The 20,673-nt window shown below is 49.6% G+C and overlaps 2 protein-coding genes across 2 annotated transcripts in view; both read left to right on the top strand.

Annotated features, from left to right (window-relative positions):
* The window catches only part of LOC140418012 (uncharacterized), a 96,019-nt gene that overhangs the window by 52,288 nt on the left and 23,058 nt on the right, over positions 1–20,673 (top strand). The window lies entirely within an intron of this gene.
* On the top strand, positions 916–3,124 carry LOC140422159 (uncharacterized; the record flags this gene model as incomplete). The annotated part of the gene is made up of 1 exon (XM_072507147.1): positions 916–3,124. A coding segment is annotated over one exon (828 nt), but the record flags the coding sequence as incomplete, so codon positions are not given.

Genomic DNA, 20,673 nt, shown 5'->3' with positions numbered 1-20,673 from the left:
GTACCCTGACTGCTTGGATAGTGTATAATAAGCATTGCCACAAGTCTGTTACTGGATCAAAAAGAGGTGACAAAAACTGCCCCATCCAATCCCGCCTCAATTTAAAGTGTTCCTCATAATCCAGATGAGTTTCCTGTAATAAAACTATGTCGACTTTCTCCTTAAGAAAGGGAGAGGATCTTTTTCCTTCTGATAGGGTGATGGATGCCCCGTACATTCCCTGAGAAAATTTGCAGATTAACTGCTGCCATTAGTTAGGCGACAGAGAGAACAGGAACAGATTTTCACACCACCATCGGACGTGCGCCATTACCCCCTCCTCCAACCCACTTTACAGCAGAGGCACCAAAGTCTCCACAAACTGCTCCTTTCACAGATAAAAGCCCCGTCTGTACCAGAGTGGAATAAAGTCAACAACACATAAACCGTCTCAAAAGAACAAAAATACAAAAGAATCACCACCACAATAGATCCAAGGGGACATTCCTCAATAAGACTGAGGACCCGGAGGATTAACCCCACGGCCAGACTGTCGTTACCCTCAGGATACCTTCTCCAAAATGAGGAGGAGTAAAGTAACTTTTTATAAATTGTTTTTACAGGATATTAGAAGAGGAGGAATTACAGACTGAAATCTCAAACGTCACGTCTCAATCTGACTGAGTCTCTCAATTCCTTGGAACTGAGTATCACCGGACTTTGAATCGAGAAGGAGAAATGTCTGTCTTTTCTGTCGGCTTCAAAACATCAGTGTGACTGGAAAAGCCCCGAGACACACACACCCGAGTGAGAGTGTTCCAGAGCACTGACTGTGGAAAGAGCTTTAACCAGTTACACAGCCTGAAAAAACATCACACCATTCACAGCGGGGAGAGACCGTACACGTGTTCTGTGTGTGGACGAGGCTTCAACTGATCGACAAACCTGGAGAGACACGAGGAGACCCACACCCTGGAGAAACAGTGGAAATGTCGGGACTGTGGGAAGGGATTCAGGGCCCCATCTCAGCTGGAAGCTCATCGGCGCAGTCACTCTGGGGAGAGGCCGTTCACTTGCTCTCAATGTGAGAAGGGATTCACTCAGTTATCCCACCTGCAGAGACACCAGCGAGTTCACACTGGGGAGAGGCCGTTCCCCTGCTCTCAGTGTGAGAAGGGATTCACTCGGTTATCCAGCCTGCTGACACACCAGCGAGTTCACACTGGGGAGAGGCCGTTCACCTGCTCTCAGTGTGATAAGGGATTCACTACTTCATCGAGCCTGCTGGCACACAAGCAAGTTCACATTGGGGAGAGGCCGTTCACCTGCTCTCAGTGTGAGAAGGGATTCACTCAATCATCCGACCTGCTGAGACATCAGCGGGTTCACACTGGGGAGAGGTCGTTCACCTGCTCTCAGTGTGAGAAGGGATTCACTCAATCATCCGACCTGCGGAGGCATCAGCGAGTTCACACTGGGGAGAGGTCGTTCACCTGCTCTCAGTGTGAGAAGGGATTCACTCAATCATCCGACCTGTGGAGGCATCAGCGAGTTCACACTGGGGAGAGGCCGTTCACCTGCTCTCAGTGTGAGAAGGGATTCACTCAATCATCCGACCTGCGGAGGCATCAGCGAGTTCACACTGGGGAGAGGCCGTTCACCTGCTCTCAGTGTGAGAAGGGTTTCACTCAATCATCCGGCCTGCGGAGACATCAGCGAGTTCACACTGAGGAGAGGCCGTTCACCTGCTCTCAGTGTGGGTAGGGATTCACTCACTTATCCAGGCTGCTGACACACCAGCGAGTTCACACTGGGGAGAGGCCGTTCACCTGCTCTCAGTGTGAGGATGGATTCACTCACTTATCCAGGCTGCTGACACACCAGCGAATTCACACTGGGGAGAGGCTGTTCACCTGCTCTCAGTGTGAGAAGGGATTCACTTGGTTATCCCACCTGCGGAGACACCAGCGAGTTCACACAGGGGAGAAGGCGTTAACCTGCTCTTAGTGAGAGAAGGGACTCAGATATCCATACACCCTGCAGGAACACTAGCGAGTTCACACCTGGAAGAAGCCATTCACCTGCTCTGTGCAGGGGAGACATTGTTGCTAACTTTTGGTTGGTTCAATTGGCTGTTTTATAACCTTCGCTCTAGAGTTGCTGGGTATTTTTATGATGCCGCCACGAGGTTCAAGTTCAAGGACTGATCAATAACTCAACACACCAATTGGCAAGATTCAAATCAAAAATCATTTATTATACACAGTAAATCACTACTCATGCATCAACTCTACTTTCTGGTCTATTCCTATCACTAAAAGGCCTATATTTAGCTTCGGAATTGGCCCACCAGGTATGGGGAACAAATGGCCTTTCGTTCAGGTCCTGAGTCTGCAGGATTCAAAAGCTGGTATGGACTTGTAGCTAGGAGCGCCTATCTCGTAGCGAGCGTTGACTTGAGACTTACTTGGGTGGAGTGGCAGCTGAGACAGGTCACTCTCACGGGTTGATTCAAGTTGCTGAGTGACCCTGCCAAAGAAGGACGATTTGAACTTGGGGGCTTTACTTCATAGTCCCCAGGGGCTTCCCGCCTTTCGGGGCGGACCCCGTACCTGGTTCCAAGTGATTGGACTGCTTTCCGATCACTGTGATCGATTTCTCCAATACTGGAGTTGTTCCCCGATCGTTGGGCGGTCCCTAAATGTTCATTGGCCTTCCTTTGTCTTGGCTCCTGCTGGCACCGAGGAGTCTGGTTTGGCTTTATTTACCTTAACTGTTGCCATTGTGCCTTGGAATCGCACATTACTATGTAGATGGCTGCTGCATTACTATGCAGATGGCTGCTGGTTTCAGTGCTGTCTGGTTGTTTTGCAGGTTTCAATATACATGATTTCTGCGCTTGCTAGTCTTTGCCTGTGTTGGCTGAATTTCCCTTCAGCCTTTGCGATTCTCCATTTTAAGTCGGGAAGTGGCCAACCCAGGTGGCTACAACATTCAATGATCCATCCCAACTACGGAGACACTAGCGAGTTAATTCTGGGGAGAGACCATTCATCTGCTCTCAATGTGGGAAGGGGTTTTGTGATTCATCACACCTGTTGTGACTCCAACAAGTTCACAATAAATTACAGATGTTGGTTCCGTTGTTATTGTTTCTGCTCTCACTGACATCCAGGACTGCATTTTGTTCATTCTGACATCTGGTGAATGGTGATGATTGGAGGGTTTCTTTCTGCTGGACTGGCCGGTCTAACACCGCTGCCTCCGGTGGGCTGACCATTTTTGAGCCTCGTTGCGATCACTTGGTTCCAAGTTTGACGAGGAGCACAGAATGAAAAGGTGTTTGCACGTTGGAAGATATTTAGTTCCCAAAGCAGCCATGTTGCCATGAAGATGGGCTATGGTGGTTACAGGGTTCTTTTGCCTAATTTATCTGGGTGTTTCCCGCAGAAGGAAACTGTCAGGGTATGAGGGGCAAGTTGTCTGTGGTAGATTCGGAAATTACAATAAACATATCACTGAAAGTGGCAACGCAGGTGGATAAGGAGCTAAGAAGGCAGGCGGCATGCTTGTCTTCATTGGTCGGGGCATTGAGTATAAAAATTGGCAAGTCATGCTGCAGCTGTACAGAACCTTAGTTAGGCCACACGTGGAATATTGCTGACAATTCTGGTCACCACATTACCAAAAGGATGTGGAGGCTTTGGAGAGAGTACAGAGGAGGTTTACCAGGATGTTGCCTGGCCTGGAGAGTATTAGCTGTCAGGAGAGGTTGGATAAATTCGGATTGTTTTCACTCGAGCGACGGAGGTTGACGGACGACCTGATAAAAGTTTACAAAATTATGAGTGGCATGGACAGCGTGGATAATCAGAAGCTTTTTCCCAGGTTGGAAAAGTCAATTACCAGGTGACAGAGGTTTAAGGTGCGAGGGGCAAAGTTTTTTTTTCAACATTTTATTAAGGCATTTATGCTTTTATAACAATAAGCGATACAAATGTAGTAAACATAGTTCAGTGGGTAAACATCCCTCCATCTCCCACTGCTCCCGCCTACTCTAGACACAACATAGCCGAACTTCCCCCTCTCCCGAACTTCCCCCTCTCCCATCACCCCCCCCCCACCCTTTATTGCCTCTGCTGACAGTTTAGTTTCCTCTGAAGGAGTCGATAAACGGCTGCCACCTCCGAACGAACCCTAACGTTGATCCTCTCAGGGTGAACTTAATTTTCTCAAGTCTAAGAAACCCAGCCATGTTGCTGACCCAAACCCCAGATTTCGGGGGCTTCGAGTCCCTCCATGCTAACAATATCTGTCTCCGGGCTACCAAGGCGACAAAGGCCAAGACGTCAGCCTCTCTCGCCCCCTGAACTCCCGGCTCTTCCGAAACTCCAAAGATCGCCACCTCTGGACTCGGCGCCACCCTTGTTTTTAGCACAATGGACATGACATCCGCAAATCCCTGCCAGTGTCCCCTAAGCTTCGGGCATGCCCAAAACATGTGGACATGGTTTGCGATCCCTCCCGCACACTTCACACACCTGTCCTCTATCCCAAATAACTTGCTCATCCGGGACACCGTCATGTGTGTCCGATGAACCACCTTGAATTGTACCAGGCTGAGCCTGGCACATGATGAGGACGTGTTGACTCTGTTCAGAGCATCCTCCCACAGACCCGCCTCTACCTCCCCTCCCAACTCATCTTCCCATTTACGCTTTAGCTCACCTAACTGGGTTTCCTCCCACTCCATAAGTTCTTTGTAAATTTCCGAAACCTCCCCCTCCCCCACCCCCGTTCCAGAAACTACCTTGTCCTGTATCCCCTGTGGCGGTAGAAGCGGAAAGGTCGAAACCTGCCTTTGCGCAAAATCCCTTATCTGCAGATATCTAAACCCATTCCTTCGCGGCAATTCAAACTCCTCCTCCAAATCCTCTAAACGTGGAAAGCTCCCATCAATAAATAGATCCCCTAGACTCTCAATCCTCTCAAATGAGGGGCTCGTTGGTCTAGGGGTATGATTCCCGCTTTGGGTGTTTCGGTCTCGAAGATAGCGGTTTCAAATCCCGGTCGAGCCCGTTGATGATGTTATCTGTCGGTCAAGCAACATGTTTTCTCAGGGATCAGGGCTGGGTCCTCTGCTATTTGTGATTTTGATCAATGGCTTGGAGGAGGGGGCTGAAGGGTGGGTCAGTAAATTTGCTGATGACACCAAGATTGGTGGACTAGTGGATGAGGTGGAGGGCTGTTGTATGCTGCAAAGAGACATTGATAGTATGCAGAGCTGGGACGAAAAATGGCAGATGGAGTTTAACCCTGATAAGTGTGAGGTGATTCATTTTGGTAGAAAAAATTTGAATGCGGATTACAGGGTCAACGGCAGGGTTCTGAGGAATGTGGAGGAACAGAGAGATCTTAAGGTTCATGTCCACAGATCTCTGAAGGTTGCCACTCAAGTGGATAGAGCCGTGAAGAAGACTTATAGTGTGTTAGCGTTTATTAACAGGGGGCTTGAGTTTCAGAGCCGTGTAATTATGCTGCAACTATACATGACCCTGGTGAGACCACATTTGGGGTATTGTGTGCAGTTCTGGTCACCTCATAGGAAGGATGTGGAAGCATTGGAAAGGGTGCAAAGGAGATTTACCAGGATGCTGCCTGGTTTGCAGGATAGGTCTTATGAGGAAAGGTTGAGGGAGCTAGGGCTTTTATCTTTGGAGCGGAGGAGGATGAGAGGCGACTTAATAGAGGTTTATAAGATAATGAGGGGGATAGATAGAGTGGACGATCAGAGACTATTTCCTCGGGTGGATGTAGCTGTTACAAGGGGGATAACTATAAGATTCAGGGTGGGAGATATAGGAGGGACGTCCGAGGTAGGTCCTTTACTCAGAGAGTGGTTAGGGTGTGGAATGGACTGCCTGCTGTGATAGTGGAGTCGGACACTTTAGGAACTTTCAAGCGGTTATTGGATAGGCACATGGAGCACACCAGAATGACAGGAGTGGGATAGCTTGATCTTGGTTTTGGACAATGCTCGGCACAACATCGAGAGCCGAAGGGCCTGTTCTGTGCTGTCCTGTTCTATGTAATCCCTGCTCTCTGCCACCGCCGAAGCCCCTCATCCAGCCTCCTCGGGACAAACCAGTGGTTGCCACAAATTGGAGCCCACACCGACGCTCCCTCCACTCCTGTATGCTTCAGCCACTGCCTCCAAACTCTCTAAAGTTCGGCAGTGCCCCCCCCCCCCCCCCCCCGGCTCCGTTCTAACAGCACCTTCTTTACTCGCGGGGTTTTACCCGCCCACACAAAACCAGAAATCACCCTGTTCACCCGCTTAAAAAAGGCCTTTGGTATAAAAATAGGGAGGCACTGGAAAACAAACAGAAATCTGGGGGGGACCGTCATTTTTACGGTCTGTACCCTCCCCGCCAGTGACAACAGGAGCATGTCCCACCTCCGAAAGTCCTTCTTTGTTCAACTAACGGGGTCAAATTTAATTGGTGTCACTGCTCCCATCCCCGTGCCACCTAAATTCCCAAGTAACAGAAACTCCCACCATTTTAAACGGCAGTTCCCCCAGTCTCCTCTCCTGCCCGCTCGCCTGGATCACAAAAACCTCGCTCTTACCCATCTTCAATTTGTACCCCGAGAACCGGCCAAATTCCCCGAAGACCCGCAAAATCTCCCCCATCTCCCCTGACGGGTCAGAAATGTATAGGAGGAGGTCGCCTGCATATAATGACCCTGTGTTCCACTGCATGGCCTCCATTCCCTCTATTACTTCTACAATCCCGATCGGGGCTCCCAACCCCTCAACTAACCCTTCCTCCACCTTCGGAAACTCCAACCCTTCCAAAAACTGCCTCATCCCCTCCACCCCAGCTGGGGGTTCTGACTCATACAGCCGACTATAAAACTCCTTAAACACCCCATTCACCCCCGCTGGGTCCAAGATCGTGTTCCCCCCTCTGTCCTTCACTCTTCCTATCTCCCTGGCCACCTCCCTCTTCTTTAGCTGGTGTGCTAGCATCCTACTGGCCTTCTCCCCATACTCAGAAACCGCCCCTCTCGCCTTCCTCAGCTGCCCCACCACCTTCCCTGTGGATAACAGACCAAACTCCATCTGCAGCTTCTGCCGCTCCTTCAAGAACCCTGCCTCCGGGGCTTCAGAATACCTTCTGTCCACCTGGAGTATTTCCCTAACCAGCCTATCCATCTCTACCCACTACACCTTCTCCCTATGAGCCCGTATCAAAATTAGCTCCCCCTAACCACCGCCTTCAGCACTTCCCACACCATTGCTGCCGAAACCTCCCGTGTCATTTATCTCCAAATAATTCTGGATGACCTCCCTCACCCACCCGCACACTCCCTCGTCTGCCAACAATCCTACATCCAATCTCCAGTGCGGTCGCTGACCCTACTCCTTGCTCACCCGTAGATGCACCTAGTGTGGGGCATGATCCGATACAACAATCGCCAAATACTCTGTATCCACCGTCCCCGCCAGCAAAGCCTTGTTCAAAATGAACAAAATCATCCGGGAATACACTTTGTGCACGTAGGGAAAAAAAGAAAACTCGTCCGTTCTTGGCCGTCCAAACCTCCAGGGGTCATCCCCCCCTCATCTGTTCCATAAACCCCTTGAACTCCTTTGCCGCGGCTCGCACCCTCCCTGTCCTTGAACTCGACCGATCCAACCTCTGATCTATAACCGTATTGAAGTCCACCACCCCATGATCAGCTTATGCGAATCCAGGTCTGGAATCTTCCCCAACCCGCGCCTCATAAACTCCGCGTCGTCCCGATTAGGTGCGTGAATATTCACTCATACCACCGGCAACCCTCCAGCTTCCCACTCACCTTGATATACCTACTCCCTGAGTCCGCCACTATATTCCCGACCTCAAATGACACCCGCTTATTAATCAAGATCGCAACCCCCTGAGGGGCAGCATGTGGCGCAGTGGTTAGCACTGGGACTGCGGCGCTGAGGACCCGGGTTCGAATCCCGGCCCTGGGTCACTGTCCGTGTGGGGTTTGCACTTTCTCCCCATGTCTGCGTGGGTTTCACCCCCACAACCCAAAGATGTGCAGGTTAGGTGGATTGGCCACACGAAACTGCCCCTTAATTGGAGAAAAATGAAATTGGTTACTCTAAATTTATATTTAAAAAAGATTGCAACCCCCCCTAGTTTTAGAGTCTAGCCCCGAATGAAATATCTGCCCGACCCACCCGTTCCTCAGCCTAGTCTGATCCACTCCCCTCCGGTGTGTCTCTGTAACATTGCCACGTCCGCCTTCAACCTCTTCAAATGCGCGAACACACGAGCCCTCTTGACCGGCCCATTCAGCCCTCTCGCATTCCATGTGATCAGCCTGGTCGGGGAGCACCCACCCCCCACCGCCGATCAACCATCACCCTTCTTAGGCCAGCCCACCAACGCTCTACTTTCTCAGAAGACTAAGGAAATTTGGCACGTCAGCTACGACTCACACCAACCTCTACAGATGCACCATAGAAAGCATTCTTTCTGGTTGTATCACAGCTTGGTATGGAGCCTGCTCTGCCCAAGACCGCAGCAAACTACACAAGGTCGTGAATGTAGCCCAGTCCATCACACAAACCAGCTTCCCATCCATTGACTCTACAATTTCCGCTGCCTCAGAAAGGCAGCCAGCATGATTAAGGACCCCACGCACCCCGGACATACTCCCTTCCACCTTCTTCCGTCAGGGAAAATATTCCAAAATTTGAGGTCACGGACCAACCGACTCAAAAACGGCTTCTTCCCTACTGCCATCAGACTTTTGAATGGACCTACCTCGTATTAAGATGATCTTTTCTCTACACCTTGCTATAACTGTAACATTATATTCTGCAGGCTCTCCTTCCTTCCCTATGTACAGTATGCATTGTTTGCACAGCATGCAAGAAACAATACTTTTCACTGTATACTAATACATGTGACAATAATAAATCAAATCAAAAGCCTCCAGCTCGCGTCCCGCGCCTCCTCAGGTCTGCCCTCGAGCGCCCACTATCATCGGCCTCCAATTGGTCTCCCAGCGCCAGTCCCTCCCCTGTCAGCAGAACAATTCCCCCCCCCCCCCCCCGACACACACACACACACTAACAAAACAGCAATCCCAACCCCCCATACCAAACTAGTCATCTGCTCGGCCCCCATTGATCTCCCTCTCTTCCACCCCCCCCCCCCCCCCCCCCGCTTCAACATACATATGCAAAACATAACAATTCCCAACAAACTCAAAGAAGAAAATTCCACCCACCATCCCCCCCCCCCCCCCCCCCCCCCACACAAGAACAAAGTTAACCCGCATACAAAACTGAACAGTGGCCCAAAAATTGATACAAAAACACAACATACACAGCCCATAAAGAAAAGAAAGTTACCAGCATAGGTGCAGGATTACTCGCCCCCAAATTCAATGTCCTCCATCACCTGCCAGTCCCCTGTCCTTAACAAAGTTCTTCGCCTCATCTGGGTATCCCAAATAAATTTCTTGCCCTCGTAAGTAACCCACAAACGAGCTGGTTACAACGTGCCGAACTTCACCCCTTTCTGAAAGAGGGCTGTTTTAACTTTGTTGAAGCTCGACCTTTTGGCCAGTTCCGCACCCAAGTCCTGGTAAATGTGCAGCTCGTTATTTTCCCAATTACCGCAGCTCGTCTGCCTGGCCCACCTCAAGATCTGTTCCTTATCCAGGAACCGGGGCATTCGTACCACCATTCGTACCACCATCGCCCTTGGCGCCTCATTCATCCGTGGCTTCCTTGCAAGTGCTCTGTGCGTCCTGTCCACCTCCAAGGGTCAAATAAACCTTCCCCCAGCAGATTCTCGAACATACGCGCCACATATGCCCCTGCGTCCGAACCCTCAATACCCTCCGAGAGGTCAACGATCCTCAGGTTCTACCTGTGTGACCTGTCTCCAGATCCTCCAACTTCTCTTGCAGCCTATTCTGATGGTCCCTTATCAGCTCCACTGCCATCGCGGTTAGCTGGTCCTCGTGCTCAGCCATCGCCTCTTCCACCTTCTGGATCGCCTGTCCCTGGGCTTCCAATCTTTGCCCCACCCGGTCAATCCCCGTCTTAATCGGGTCCAGGTACTCTTGTCTTTGCTTGGCGAAGCTCTGCTGAAGGAATTTCACCAGCTGCTCTGCTGACCACTGGGCCGGCAATCCCAGTCCCTGAGCCTCCGCCATGTTTTCCTGTGCAGTCTTCACTCCCTTCTTTGCCCAACAATCTCTCCTTTTCAGACCACTTCTGACTCACGTCTCCATAAACTGGTGGGGGATGCTTCTCCTCTACCTCACCAGTCTCCAATTTTACCGATCAAATCCCTAATAAGTCCAGGGAAAAGGTCCACCACGAGCGGGAGCTACCAAATAAGCAACCTCTCACTCCATGACTGCCACCGGAAGTCATCTTTGTCCTTCTGAAGCAACAAGAAGATGGACGCCTGCCCCATCGTTTGCGGCAAGGCACCACTGTCCATTGCATCCGTGAACATTAACCATCAAAGGCGCCAGCCTATCCTTGAATCTTTTATAAAATTCAACTGGGAACCCATCTGGCCCCGCTGCCTTCCCTGCCTGTATCCTGCCAATCACCACCTTCACCTCCTCCACCCCCATCGGCTCCTCCAAACCTGCCCTCTCCACCCCCTCAACCTCGGGCACTCTAACCCACCCAGAAACTCCATCATCTCCCACTCCTCTTCTGGTGGCTCCGCCTTATACAAGTCCCGATAGAACTCCTCAAACACCTTATTAATCTGTTCCGGAGCCACACCAACTCCTCCATCCTGTGCCGCACCCAAACTATCTCCCTTGCTGCAGCCTCCCTACGGAGCTGACCTACACTCTGCCTTCCCCCCCCAGACTCAGACAGCCCCACTCGCCCTTCTCAGCGTATGCACCATTTTCCCTGTGGACAATAGGTCAAACCTTGCCTGCAACTCCGTCCTCTTTGCCAGGAGCCCCTAGTCCGGGTCCTCCACCTACCTCCCATCCATCTCCCAAATCTCTTCTATCAGTTGTTGGCGTTCCTCCCTCTCCTTCCTATCCACCTTGGCCTTAAACAGGATCAGCTCCCTCCTCACGACCACTTTCAGAGCCTCCCAAACCACCAATGAAATGCTGAGCAGAACCTGAGTTGACACCCTGAACCACAATGTCTGAAGAATGGATCTGTGGTCAGAAGAAAGATGTCATTTGACAGTTTGAAGTAGAGTAAATTTGACCTGTCTGGGACACGGGTCAGAAGGAGAATAAGAACCAAGCATCGAAGATTCCGTTTCAGCGACGACCGAGGATCAACCGGGACAAATGGGTGATGGCTCAGAGAATAGAACAGACCTCCGAGAGGAATGTGGCCAATTCAGTTCAAAGGGGTAATATCTACTTATGTCTGAAGCTCTGACATCACCTCGGCCAGAGTATCCCCGGTGAGGGGAGCGGCCCCACCCGACGACCCAGCCCCCGCCACCTTCCTTCCTGCAGGACTCACAGCAGCACTCGCCGGCGGACCTTCGCTCGCCCCCTTCTTTCCAGCACCTTTCCTCTCGGACTTCGTCGGCCTCCTTATGACTTCCCTCAACAACTCATCTAAAAACTACCCCGAAACCAGGCATAAAAGTCCAAAATCCAAGCCTCTCGCAGGAGCCACCTAACGTGCGACATCCACCGACATGTTGTCACCGGAAGTCCCCGGAATGAACAATATCAATATGACACCAGCATCTCCATATTAACGACAGGCCATTCATCTGCTCTGTCTGTGGACAGAGCTTCTCTCAGTCAGGCAGCCTGCTGGCACTGGGGAGAGGACATTGAAAAATGTTCCAGGAGTGGGATGGAATTCAGCCAATCCTCCAGCCTGTTGACACACCAGCGAGTTCAAACTGGGGAGCTGCTGTTTCCATGTTCTCTGTGCGGATAGAGAGTCACTCACTCATCCCACTTCCTGACACACCAGCGACTTCATGTTTGACTGCAGGGGTTGGGCTCTGCTGAGGGGAATATTCACTCCATCTGAGCCCCTCAGAATTATACACAATTCAATTCAATCTCCCCTCAGCCTCCTCTGTTCCAATGAGAACAACCCCAGTCTCTCCAATCTTTCCTCATCGTTAAAATTCTCCATCCTGGGTAACATCATCATAAATCCCCTCTGCAGCCTCTCTCGTGTGATCACATCCTTCCTGTAATGTGGTGATCAGAACTGTCCATAGTGCTCCGGCTGTGGTCTAACTGGTGATTGATTCAGTTCCAGCACAGTCGCCCTGTTCTTATATTCTTGGCCCTCGGCTACCAAAGGAAACTATCCCACCTGCCTTCCTAAGCACTGATAACAGAGAGTGAGAGGCAGCTGAGAGTGACAGAGGGAGAGAGAGGTACCAGAGAGAGGGGGGAACACCAGAGACTGAGAGAGGTAGGAGAGAGGAGAGGAAAGAGAGAAAGAGACCCTAGTAAGTAACAAAAATAAGTAATTAAATTGACTTCAGACACAATCTGCATGAACTGACACCACTTTGTTGACAGATTAACAGAGTAATCACTGTACTTGAATCAATGTTGTTCACTTTTGGAATTGAATGAATGAAGGGTCAGATTAACTATATCACCCCCAGTATCAAATAGGTCTGTTTAATACAGAACAGGGTTAAACCCAGTGTCCAATATTAGAGGTCTCTGTGGCTGTTGGATGCCTGGTTTCACCGTGCAGCTGACGAAGCTCACAGCTTCAGTGAACTCGTCTCCCCAGGGTCTGTTTCTAAACCCTCATCACAACAGATTACCTGGTTAGCTATTTATATATGGTCACCATGGTCGGGCAGCTAACACACAGCTCAACCAGAAACTATGATTCTTCTTTATACTGATTCCAGCTCCTACAAGGAGTGATGGCATCTCCAGCACTCAGCTCTGTTGCTGGGCTGTCATTGACACGAGCAATGGAGAGACAGAAGTTGCCTGGGGCTTATTGGGAAGTTGAAACTTGTAGCTCTAAATCAACTGTGTAAGATTTCTGAAACGATCAGTAACTTTAAAAGATAAATTCTAAACCCAGTGAACAAATGAAAGAGTCATAAGGCAAAGACTTCAAGTTTTATGAATTCTACTGCAAAAAACTAGAAACAACAATGCCTAAACACTATTTTTATTCGGAATGTATCTCTTAAACTCTCAATAGATTTTGCCCTTTTACTTTTAAATTTTTTTCGAGAACCCAATTTATTTTTTCCAATTAAGGGGCAATTTAGCATTACCAATTCACATACCTTGCACATCTTTGGGTTGTGGGGGTGAAACCCACGCAAACATGGGGAGAATGTGCAACTCCATACGGACAGTGACCCAGAGCCGGGATCGAACCTGGGACCTCGGCGCCGTGAGGCAGCAGCACTAACCACTGCGTCACCGTGCTGCCACTTTGCTCTTTTACTTTAATGTGGTAATGCCGGCGTTGGACTGCGGTGAGCACAGTAAGAAGTCTTACAACACCAGGATAAAGTCCAACAGGTTTGTTTTGAATCACTAGCTTTCAAAGCACAGCTCCTTCCTCAGGTGAATGAAGAGGTGGGTTCCAGGAACATATACATTGATAAAGTCAATGATGCAAGACGATACTTTTGAATGTGAGACCTTGCAGGTAATTAAGTCTTTACAGGTCCAGACAGAGTGACTGGAGAGAGGGATAATCACAGGTTAAAGAGTTGTGAATTGTCTCAAGCCAGGACACTTGGTAGGATTTTGCAAGCCCAGGCCACATGGTGGGGGGGGGGCTGGTGAATGTAATGCAACATGATTCCAAGGTCCTGGTTGAGGCCGTACTCATGTGTGCGGAACTTGGCTATAAGTTTCTGCTTGCCGATTCTGCATTGTCGTGCGTCCTGAAGGCTGCCTTGGAGGCGCTACTCCCTCTTAATAATAATAATGTTTATTTTTGTCACAAGTAGGCTCACATTAACACTACAATGGGACAGCACCGTGGCACAGTGGTTAACACATGGTGCCGAGGTCCCAGGTTCGATCCCGGATCTGGGTCACTGTCCATGCGGAGGTTACACAATCTCTCCGTGTTTGCGCGGGTTTCGCCCCCTCAACACAAAGATGTGCAGCCCAGGTGGATTGGCCACGCAAAATTGCCCCTGAATTGGAAAAACTGAATTGGGTACTTTAAATTTAAAAAAAACACGGCAATGAAGTTACTGTGAAACTCCCCAAGTCACCACATTCTGTCGCCTGTTAGGGTACACAGAAGGAGAATTCAGAATGTTCAATTCACCTAACAGCACGTCTTTCAGGCTTTCTAGAGCGAGAGGTAATAGTCTTAGGATAAGATGGGCAGCATGGCAGCACAGTGGTTAGCACCGTTGCTGCAAATCTCCAGGTTCGATTCCGGCTTGGGTCACTGGCTGTGTGGAGTCTGCACGTTCTCCCCATGTCCGCGTAGGTTTTGTACGGGTGCTCCGGTTTCCTCCCACAGTCCAAAGATGTGCAGGTTAGGTGGATTATAGAACATAGAACATAGAACAATACAGCGCAGTACAGGCCCTTCGGCCCACGATGTTGCACCGAAACAAAAGCCATCTAACCTACACTATGCCATTATCATCCATATGTTTATCCAATAAACTTTTAAATGCCCTCAATGTTGGCGAGTTCACTACTGTAGCGGGTAGGGCATTCCACGGCCTCACTACTCTTTGCGTAAAGAACCTACCTCTGACCTCTTTAGCCATGATAAATTGCCCTTCGTGTCCAAAAAGGTTAGGTGGGTTACGGTGATGGGGTGGAGGCGTGGGGTGCTCTTTCCAGGGGCTGGTGCAGGGGCAGCACGGTAGCCTTGTGGATAGCACAATTGCTTCACAGCTCCAGGGTCCCAGGTTCGATTCCAGCTTGGGTCACTGTCTGTGCGGAGTCTGCACATCCTCCCCGTGTGTGCGTGGGTTTCCTCCGGGTGCTCCGGTTTCCTCCCACAGTCCAAAGATGTGCGGGTTAGGTGGATTGGCCATGATAAATTGCCCTTAGTGTCCAAAATTGCCCTTAGTGTTGGGTGGGGTTACTGGGTTACAGGGATAGGGTGGCGGTGTTGACCTTGGGTAGGGTGCTCTTTCCAAGAGCCGGTGCAGACCCGATGGGCCGAATGGCCTCCTTCTGCACTGTAAATTCTATGATAATCTATGATAATCTATGATGACTCGATGGGCTGAATGCCCTCCTTCTGCACTGTAAATTCTATAATTCCACCGGGTGCTTCGGTTTCCTCCCACAAGCCCCGAAGGACGTGCTGTTAGATAATTTGGACATTCTGAATTCTCCCTCTGTGTGCCCGAACAGGCGCCAAAATGTGGAGTGTAGGGGCTTTTCAGAGTAACTTTATTGCAGTGTTAATGTAAGCCTACTTGTGACAATAAAGATTATTGAAAAAAAGAGGTAGCAAATTCTAAAGAGTTGAGGAGAAACTGCTTCTCCCAAGGGCTGTGAATCTGTGGAATTCACTACCCCAGAGTGCGGTGGAGCTGGGACAGTGAGTACATTTAGGGAGGAGTTAGACAGATTTTTAATCGGGTTTAAGGGTTATACTCGATGGGCCAAATGGCCTCATTCTGCTCCTATATTTTATGACTTTATGAACGGGTGAGACATTGATTTGCTCCCAGATGTTGCTCAGAGGAGGAAGTTTTAGTCTGATACTCATTGCCCAACCTCCACATTGTGACATCACAAAGGAGCTCGTCCTCTAAATCAACCAATAGGAATAAGTCCGCTCTGCGTGACGTTACTGCCCCGCGCGCAGACGCGGGAGCCCCGCCCTCATCCATTGTTCCCCTTCACCCACATATCCTCCAGACGAGGTTTCCAAGCAACCAGCTGACAGTTCCGGCCGTCAGAATTCTACCCCTCGCCTGACCCAGGACTGCGCATGTCTAAGGGAAGGGGCAGCTGCGCTTATGCGGGGGAGCTCACTACCGCTGACCTTCCTGCTGAGGTGTTGACCAATAGGAAGATTGGAGGACCGGAAGGATTCTGCTCTTCCACCAATCAGAGCTCCCCCATTGTCTCATGCGGAAGCTGGACATGGAGGTTTCTGCCGAGCAAAATTGTTGTTCAACATCTGAGTAAAACACTTTATTTTCTCCCTCTTTCCATTTCTTGTCTCATTCTGACCTTCAATTGGTGACTTGCAGCAACTGAACAGAAAGGAAGTGAATCCAGGGAGGGTGCGGACTCTAAAAAGCTTGGCCCAGGTCTCTCTCTCTCTCTCTGAAAGACATTGACATCCTTTGCTCCCTCAGCTTGACACATTTATTTGTCTGGCTAAAATGATGGTCTCTTTCCCAATGTTCACATTTAAAGGGCTGGTTTCCCCAGGAGATGGCTGACATTAAAGGGAAAGTAAACAGGACAAACCAAACCAATTACTTTCCTGTCGGAATACTCTCCACCATCAGCAAAGTGATGGAAGGAGTCATTAACAGCGCTATCAAGTGGTACTTACTCAGCAAAACCTCCTCACGGTGCTCAGTTTGGGTTCCACCAGGGTCACTCAGCTCCTGTCCTCATTACAGCCTTGGTTCAATCATGGACAAAAGAGCTGAATGCCAGAGGTGAGAGTGACTGCCCTTGGTATCAAGGCAGCATTTGACTGACTATGGCATCAAGGAGCCCCAGCTAAACTGGAGTCAGTGGGAATCGGGGGAAACTCTCCGTTGGTTGGAGTCATACCTGGCACAAAGAAAGATGGTTGTAGTGGTTGGAGGTCAATCATCTCAGCTGCAGGAGTTCCTCAGGGCACACTCCTAGGCCCAACCATCTTTAGCTGCTTCATCAATGACCTACCTTTCATCATAAGGCCAGAAGTGGGGATGTAAGTGGATGACTGCACAATCCTTAGCACCATTCGTAACTCCTCAGATAATGAAGCAGTCCATGTCCAAATGCAGCATGTCCTGCACAGTATCCAGATGTTGGCTGATAAGTGGCAAATCACATTTGTGCTACACAAGTGCCAGGCAACGACCATCTCCTACGAAGGAGGATCTAACCACCGCCCCTTGACATTAGCATTAGTGAATCCTCCACAACCAACATCCTGAGGGTTATCATTGATCAGAAACTGAACTGGACTAGCCATATTCATATGGTGGCCACCAGGGCAGGCCAAAGGCTACAGCGGCTAACGCACCTCCTGACCCCCAAAGCCTCTCCACCATCTACAAGGCACAAGTCAGGCATGTAACAGAATAATCACTACTTGCCTGGTTGAGTGCAGCTCCAACATGCTGCTCTACACCATCCAGAACAAAGCAGCCCACTTGACTGCTCCCCATTCCATGAATATTCAAACACTCCACCACCGACGAACAGTGGCAGCCGTGTATACCATCTACAAGATACACTGCAGTAACTCACCAAGCTTCCTCCGACAGCACCTTCCAAACCCACAACCACTACTATCTAGGAGGACAAGAGCAGCAGATAGTTGAGACCCCCACTACCTGGAGGTTCACCTCCAAGTCACTCACCAGACAGACTTGGAAATATATCGCCCTTCCTTCATTGTTGCTGGGGCGACATCCTGGAACTCCTTCCCTGACAGCACAGGTGATGTACCTACAACTCAAGGACTGCAGCGGTTCAAGAAGGCAACTCATCACCACCTTCTGAAGGGCAACTAGGGATGGGCAATAAATGCTGGCTGAACCAGCGACTCCCACATCCCGTAAATGAATTTTTAAAAATGTTATATTGCACAGAGATATATCTAGTGTTATATAGAATGTATTAGATATATTATTGATGGTTCTGTAATGAAATACATGTATTATTAGTTCTACCTACGTTATATATTTCCAGTCATACAGTCATTGCAGCACTTATGGAATCCATTTGGGAACTCAAGTCAATGCTGACTCTCTGTACAGTAATCCAGTCAGTCCCATTCCCCCTCGATATCCCTGTTCCCCTGAAAGCTTATTTTCTTCATATATTATTTTGAATTATTGATCATCTCGACTTCCACAACGCTTGTGGGCAGTGAGTTCCCTGTCATGACCACTCCATGACTAAATAAAGTTCTTCCTCAGAATTTCCCTATCTCTAATCAGTAAATGTACTTGTATGGAGATTCTCTACTCTTGTACAGGTTTTAGTGAGTTTAGATTTGTTGATCAACACCTTCAGGAAAATTGGGAGGGAAAGTAAGTGAATATAGGTCTCTCTGTCCAGGGCAGGAAGCAGTGAGCTTGGATTTGTCAATCAGCCTGAATCAGCACCTTCAGGAGAATTGGGAGGGGGAATATTAGATACAGCAGAGTGAGAATGGAGGGAGAGTGTGTGGGATTGAGATTTAGAGCATTTCAGGGAAAGAGAGAGGAAAGAATGTTTGATAGAAACTAGAATTGTATGTTCTGAGTTTCTATCCTGTACTGACAATGATTACTATTGTAAAATCTGTTTGCAGGAAGTTCGAACAAGAGGAGTTTGAGGCCGAGATCTCAAACTAAATATCACGTCAAGAACTGACTGAGTCACTCAATTCTTGGGATCATCGGCCTTTGAATCTAGAAGGAGAAATGTTTGTCTATTCTGTCTGCTTCAAGAGATTTTAAACATCAGTGTGTCTGGAAAAGCACTGAGACACACACACACACCCGTGTGAGACTGTTACAGAGCACTGACTGTGGAAAGAACTTTAACCAGTGACACAGCCTGAAAAAATACTACACCATTCACATCAGGGAGAGACTGTACATGTGTTGTGTGTGTGGCCGAGTCTTCAACTGATCATCCAATGTGGTGAGACGCAAGATCACCCGGACCATGGAGAAACCATGGAAATGTGAGGATTGTGGGAAGGGATTCAGAGCCCCACACAAGCTGGAAAGGCATCAACGCAGTCACACTGGCGAGAGGCCTTTCACCTGCTCTCAGTGTGAAAAGGGATTCACTGACATTAGCAACCTGCGGAGACACGAACGAGTTCACACTGGAGAGAGGCCTTTCACCTGCTCTCAGTGTGAAAAGGGATTCACTAACATTAGCAGCCTGCCGAGACACGAACGAGTTCACACTGGAGAGAGGCCTTTCACCTGCTCTGTGTGAAAAGGGATTCACTGACATTAGCAGCCTGCAGAAACACGAACGAGTTCACACCGGGGAGAGGCCTTTCACCTGCTCTGACTGTGGGAAGGGATTCTTTCAGTTGTCCAACCTGCAGAGACACCAGCGAGTTCACACCGGGGAGAAGCCGTTCATCTGCCCTGTGTGTGATAAGGGATTTGCTCAATTATCCAGCCTGCTGAAACACAATGTCACTCACACCAAGAGCAGGCCCTTTAAATGCTCTGACTGCAAGAGGGGTTTCAAAAGCTCTCAGCTACTGATGTCCCACCAGCGCATTCACTCTGAGGAGAGACCGTTCAGCTGCTCTCACTGCACAAAGAGCTTTAGAACCTCATCCAACCTGATGAAACACGAGCGAGGTCACACCGGGGAGAGCCCGTTCACCTCTCCGACTGGGAAAAGATTCACTCGGTCATCACTTGCTGAGCCACAATGTCACTCACACCAATGAGAGACCCTTTAAATGCTCCGACTGTGGGAGTGGGTTTCAAAGCTCTTGGGTACTGATGCCCCACCAGCGCATTCACACTGAGGAGAGACCGTTCAGCTGCACTCACTGCACAAAGAGGTTTCAAACATCATCCACATTGCAGAGACACCAGCGAGTTCACACTGGAAAGAAGCCATTCACCTGCTCTCACTGTGGGGAGGGATTCACTCAGTCGTCCAACACGCTGAGATACCAAAGGGTTCACAAGTGATGATGGGTTAGATTTTGCTGTTATTCCTGCTGTTAATCACATCCAGGACTGAACCTGGAGTGGGTGGAGGGATTTGTCACCTCGTCAACACCTGGTGCTCGGATGTGGCGACCCTGGGGAACGACTGCTCCCCGGACCTGGAATACCCGACTGTGAAGTACCGTCCATACTGCCTTCCACGGAGTTCACTTCTGCCATCATCACGGCGGTCTACATCCCACCCCAGGCGGAAGTGAAGAAGGCGCTTGATGAATTGTAACCGCTATAAATAACAATGAAACAGAATACCTGGCAGCCTTGTTCATCGTGGCCGTGGACTTTAACCAGGCCAACCTCAAGTGTGTACTGCCAAAATTCCACCAAGACATCTCCTGTCCCGACAGGGGCCCCAACATCCTTGATCACTGCCACACAAACATCAAGGGCCCAGATGATCCATCCCCTGACCGCACTTCGGAAAATCGGACCACAAGATGGCGCTCCTTCTCCCGGCATACAAGCAGAAACTTGAGCGGGAGAATCCGGTTAAGAAGGTTGTGCAAATGCTGGTCTGAGGCAAAAGAGCTCCTACGTGATTGGTCCATTTTCAAGAACTCGGCAGTTAACCGAAACGAGTATGCCAGCACCATCACAGACTTCATCAGCAAGTGTGTAGAAGATTGTGTGTCAAAGAAGGTAGTACGTACGTTACCCAACCAGAAACCATGGTTTAATCGGGCGATTCACTCCCGACTGAAGGCCACATCTGAGGCGTTCAAGTCAGGCAACCCTGACCTGTACAAAAAAATCTAGGTACAACCTCTGCAAAGCCAACAGGGATGCCAAGAGA

This window comes from Scyliorhinus torazame, chromosome 5 (genome assembly GCF_047496885.1).
Source record: "Scyliorhinus torazame isolate Kashiwa2021f chromosome 5, sScyTor2.1, whole genome shotgun sequence".
NCBI lineage: Eukaryota > Metazoa > Chordata > Chondrichthyes > Carcharhiniformes > Scyliorhinidae > Scyliorhinus > Scyliorhinus torazame.
The sequence above is the reverse complement of the archived record's forward strand: the minus strand, read 5'-3'. Positions and strand labels throughout refer to the sequence as shown.